Raw genomic sequence first — 5,312 nt, forward strand, 5'->3', positions numbered from 1 at the left:
AAGTATATATATAAATTTAGATACATTCAGAAATACTTGTTTTATCTTATCCTATTACCAACTGTAAAATCAAACCATAGACATTATACAATTAGAAGGAGCATGACTGTAGCGCCAGATATCTGACATGAATTCACTAATCTTGGTGTACAACGTACACTGCACATCTGCAGAATATAAGCACTAGAATTTTAAGATTTTACAATACGTAATTGTTATCATATCTATATATAATAATACTATTAATACTTCAAGTCTGCAACATCTCTATCAGAAGACCACACCACTCGCAAAAATGATATACATTTTTTATTGAAATAATAGGAAGAAAAGTCAATAATATTTGTTATTAAAAATGTTTATCTTAAAAATGAATGCAATTCGTACTTTACATTATCATAGAAATTAAAAATGTCTAACTTATTGAGTTTTCAGTTAGTATGCTGTTTTAATTTCAGTCTTATACCGCACACACATTAATATAGAAATAAATTCATTACACGTATTAAGAATAAAAATAATACAATAATCATTTAACTGGTATTTAATGTTTATTTATCCCGAACAACCTCTACATCCACAATGCACACATTCCACAATTCGACCCTGAAAAATATAAAATATAAGTAAATAATATGTTGATTTTAAAACTAATATTTGATCATATTAAATTATTAAGTAATTACTTCTTCTAGTTTAGACTTCGGAACTCTGCATATACAACTAGTTCCAAAATTTGTATCCCTAGTTTGAATACAACGAAGGCAACATAGGTTTTCATAACCTTGTTTTTTCCATTTTGCTATTAAATTTTGATCAGCAATTTTTTCTTGCAGACAGAAATCATACAATTCTATGACAAAAAAAGTTAATAATAATTTAAACTATACCTATACTTTAACAATTTCATACTAATGATATTAAATATATAGCGGTGACAAGCAATGATATTTTATGTTGGATAAGCACTAAAATAAAACTTCTAGTACACCTTAAAAATAAGGTTATGCTAACCAAAATAATGTTGTCATTTGTTAATGAATAGTGGAGTAAAAGTGTATTAATAATGAAAATAATCCGATATGCAATGGCAAAGTATAGCACTTTCAACTGACACATAAAAACTTTGATATCCACTTCTACCGTCACAGGTTATTCCTATAATAACGATACGGACCTGGCAATCTAGAATATGAGCACTTTTATAAAGAAATTGTTTTGAAGAAATCTGATACATTATTTAAATTAAATACTCAAATAAGAATAAATAAATAGTTGTAATGTTAATATTTAAGCCGCATTGTCGTTTAATTTCATAAATGTTAAAACTTTTTATTTCTTCAATGTTGGCCGGGCATACCTACGGCTTACCTAGCTTGCTTTGACCGCACACCACTGATATACAGTAATAACTAATAATAAATGCAAGCCAACTGTACTTTTAATAATTAAATAAAATGTAATTTTAATTAATTAATTTGATATGATAATCAAACAACAGCAGCAAGTCAAAACAAAAAATTGTAATTTAACTCAATTTAATAAACAATAGCACACAACTATGTCAAAGTTATTTAATTTAAAACCCATTCTAAAAGCAATACTTTATTCTGAAAAATGAATAAAATTGAGTAAAGGTACATATTTTGTAAGTGTAATACTAAAACCCCAAACGAAAATAATGAATTTTAACCTTTTAAAAGTATATTATTATATTTTCTATGTATTTCTTCCTCTTGCAATTAGGATTTAAAATATTACCTACCAAATGATAATTATAGTTGTATTTAAAACTAATATTGTAATACAAACAAACCTCTAGAAATAGCTTTACGTCTATGAAACAAATCATAAATATATCTTGATTTTTGGTTGTGAATTTTGAAAATTGGCCACAATGCTTCTACTTTACGTTTGCCTTCATGAGATTCAGTTTCAGCTAAAAATAACATGATATTAATATTAATTGAAACATGCCTAACTGTTACAATATTCATACAACAAATAAATACTTAAAGTAATTAATTATTACTCTACACCAGCAATAACTTTAAGCAAAAAAGTAAGTGTTATTAAAACAATAATATTAAATATGTAAATGTCAATGTAAATGTAAAATAAAATATTATTTTAGATTATTGTATTATTTAATTTTTTTTCTGTTAGGTATCTGTTTCTAATAATTGGTGTTTATCACAATGTTGCATATTTAAAATTTTGTGGATAAATTATCAATTAATAAAATACAAATAATTTTGTGTAAAGTTTTTTTATTTCATAGTGTGTAAGAGATTATAAATATAGTCATAAATCATAATCAATTATAAGTGTATAAAATTAATTTTTTTGACTTGGAATTAGTCTTGGACTGAAAAAATTTTAAAAATAAGGAAATAGTTTGATTTCATGCAGTGCCTGCAACCAAAGTTTAAGCATACCTATAATTATAACTACAACCACATATTAATTATATTATATACATATAAATAAATTTAAAATAAAAAGATTTAAATCTTATTATAAGCATGGACAGATGCAGCAAATGATGCTTTTGCTGCACCTAACAACTTATTGTGGATTCAGTGGGCTGGTGAACAAATATTTATTTAAAAGAAGTACACATAAAAATGAATAATTTAATACTATTGAATAATATTGATTTTAAAATTAAATTAAAATATAATTGTTAAATGTCGATAGTTGATTAAATGAAAAATAATAAAATTATTCTCAATTCGAGAAGTTTAAGATAAGTCTGGGTTTTATAACCTGGGTAACCTAACCACACGTATTGGATTAACACACACGGACACAGCTATTTACATTACCCATAAGATGCCCATAACCTCTCTTGCAACTATGTTAATACCAAATTTCAATTTAGTCAATCATATTCTAATCAAATGATATACACGCACATCATTTTTACCTTGCATACCTTATATTACCTAGTTTTAACCAAACTATAAATAGGGATATATATTGACTACTTACTATTGTCGAGCTGGTTAAAAATGTGTTCTGCGCACTTTATTCATTACATTTAATAATTATGAAAAACGTCATTTTTTTTTTTTTTGGTAGGATAGATAGATTATTAGACATCTAGTTATGGATAAATTAAACTAAATTTATAACCTGATTATAATGTTATGGTTGTTTGCAGTATTTTTATCGGTTTACATGGAACACATTGATGGTGAAATAGTACCTTAAAAATCAAGTATTCTTAAAGAAACCAAAATCTTTCGTACCTACCTTCTCTCATTTTTTGCTCCAATTCCTCCAGGGTAGGTTCTATAAGTTCCCACCCATCAGGAGGCGGTTTCCTGCTCCTCCGAACTTTCGGCATGATTATTCAGTATTCGCGTCCAAAATCAATTCTTGAATGTAGTTATTAATATTATCAACGGAAAACTAATAAGGAAAATATAAGAATAATGATGTTTTAATGTTTTTAAACAACATATTTCAATTGATATTAGATAATAAAGAAATGGAAGGCCCGGTCTAAAATCCAGTGTTGCCAGAACGTGTTTAAAGTTAACAATTGACCCAACATTGATAAGGAAATTCTCATATGGGAAAAAGAGGGCTTTTTTGATTTTTCGGACTATAACCAGTCGCCGAGGAAAAACCTTAATCTTCTTCTTTCTTCTATAAAATGGTAACGTTTCGCTTTTTTTCTTCTAGAATCCTTAAGCCTCTTTTGCGTTTCTTCTACGGGTTTTCGCGGCCCGGCCAATGGGAGCGCGAAAAACTATCGCAGCGTTATCGTTTTGAAATCAAGCCTCCGCCTCGTCACCGCGATAGATTTCGACGGGATTCCTTCAAAACCTTTGCTTTTCGACCCCTGTTCGCCGCCTTCTGTGCCCTATTAGGGTGGTTTGTTCCTTATAAAATCCGTGCGCGTGCTGTTTTCCTTCCCGTTCGGTTATTACGCTACAATAACCCTACATTTATTGTATATTGCTAATTTATTTATGTACGTCTATATGATATTAATTATACAGCTACATACGTGAATAGTGAATACACATTCAATAAATAAGCTTTAAATATCAAACTATGAATAATGTAATACTATGTCAATGATGTACAGAGCTATTTGTTTTCGCACAAACTGCCCATTATATACACAATATGTAACAGGTTCAACACGATTCTGTGGTTAGATTTAAATAAATTCACAAAATAATAAATAAAAGACAATATCTTAACCAGACCGTTAGTGCTCAATGTTGTGATGTAATATTGGATTTCATAATTAATACACTCTAAATTGAATGAGTTATGTTAAATTGTATATTGCTAATATATATTAATGTAGGTACCTATATCTTAATTTTATAGTTACACATATTATGTATATATATTAAATAAATGAACTATTTATTTGATGCAGAACCATATATATATATATATACATATGCATAATAATGCAATACAAATATTTTAGTTTTTTTACAACAACAGAATCGCTATGCATTTGCATTCAATAGCATGATATTTACATCTATTTTGTTAACTATATGCAATAAAAATAATGGCCATATCCAACGGGTTTCATCGGTTAAACAATGTTTATCGCAGTATTCGCTGATGTATATGAACAGCTTAAATGCTCAAATTTTCCCATCTCCAAGCATCTGGGTAGGTGTCCCGTAGATTTAGGTGAAAGTCATTGGGAAGGTGAGATCGAATCCTGGCGGCGGACAAATTGCCGCCGTTTCTACCACGGTAGACCTATGCTGTAGCATGGCTGCCCAGATATTTTGCATTTTTTTTACATAATTTTTCCAAGTTCCATGATTATTTCATTGTTATCTGCATGATTACTGTAAACATAATCTCCGTGGTGCATACATTATGAAATAATTACAAAAATACTTAATATACTACCGTCTATCCGTATATGATTAGAATATCTTTGGTTTATCATGCCAAATACAATTACCTACTTGCGATCTTAATTTTTTATAAATTATGATTTAAGGGTGTATAATGAAGGTATTTACTACCAATTTAATTTAGTTTCACTTTTAGCCGCTGAACGAGGTGTCTGCAATCCACCCCAGGTGGATTGCTTACCTGATTAGCTACAGGACATTGTCTGCGATCCGACTAAGTCGGATTGCTTACCCTTGTAGCTAACTTGAATGTTAAACGATTTTCACTTGAGGTGACGGACTTGCTAGACATTCCACAATAGATTTCGAATTTACATTTTTTTTACATACGAAAAAGGGTAATAGGAAAAAAAGGCAATTGAAAAAAAAGCAACGGAAAAAAAAGCAGTAAAAAAAAAGCAA

At 28.7% G+C, this 5,312-nt stretch overlaps 1 protein-coding gene across 1 annotated transcript; it reads right to left on the reverse strand.

Annotated features, from left to right (window-relative positions):
• Positions 1-340: 340 nt before the first annotated feature.
• On the reverse strand, positions 341-3,476 carry LOC111035762 (protein BUD31 homolog). Its single transcript, XM_022317515.1, has 4 exons — positions 3,259-3,476; positions 1,817-1,939; positions 687-853; positions 341-606 (listed from the first exon to the last, which is right to left on the reverse strand). Exons 1-4 carry the CDS (start codon positions 3,350-3,352, stop codon positions 556-558), a joined length of 435 nt encoding a protein of 144 aa, XP_022173207.1. The 5' UTR covers positions 3,353-3,476; the 3' UTR covers positions 341-555.
• Between the last annotated feature and the right edge of the window lie 1,836 nt (positions 3,477-5,312).

The sequence above is a fragment of the Myzus persicae genome, unplaced genomic scaffold (assembly GCF_001856785.1).
Source record: "Myzus persicae strain clone G006 unplaced genomic scaffold, MPER_G0061.0, whole genome shotgun sequence".
Lineage (NCBI taxonomy): Eukaryota > Metazoa > Arthropoda > Insecta > Hemiptera > Aphididae > Myzus > Myzus persicae.

What these genes read in the sequence shown, in the direction of transcription:
- LOC111035762 (XM_022317515.1), bottom strand. Translation starts at nt 3,352, where the DNA reads ATGCCGAAAGTTCGGAGGAGCAGGAAACCGCCTCCTGATGGGTGGGAA. An exon ending in ACGTAAAGCTATTTCTAGAG is followed by an intron (nt 854 to 1,816) that starts GTTTGTTTGTAT and finishes TTTTTGTCATAG; the next exon opens with AATTGTATGATTTCTGTCTG. An exon ending in CGAAGTCTAAACTAGAAGAA is followed by an intron (nt 607 to 686) that starts GTAATTACTTAA and finishes TATATTTTTCAG; the next exon opens with GGTCGAATTGTGGAATGTGT.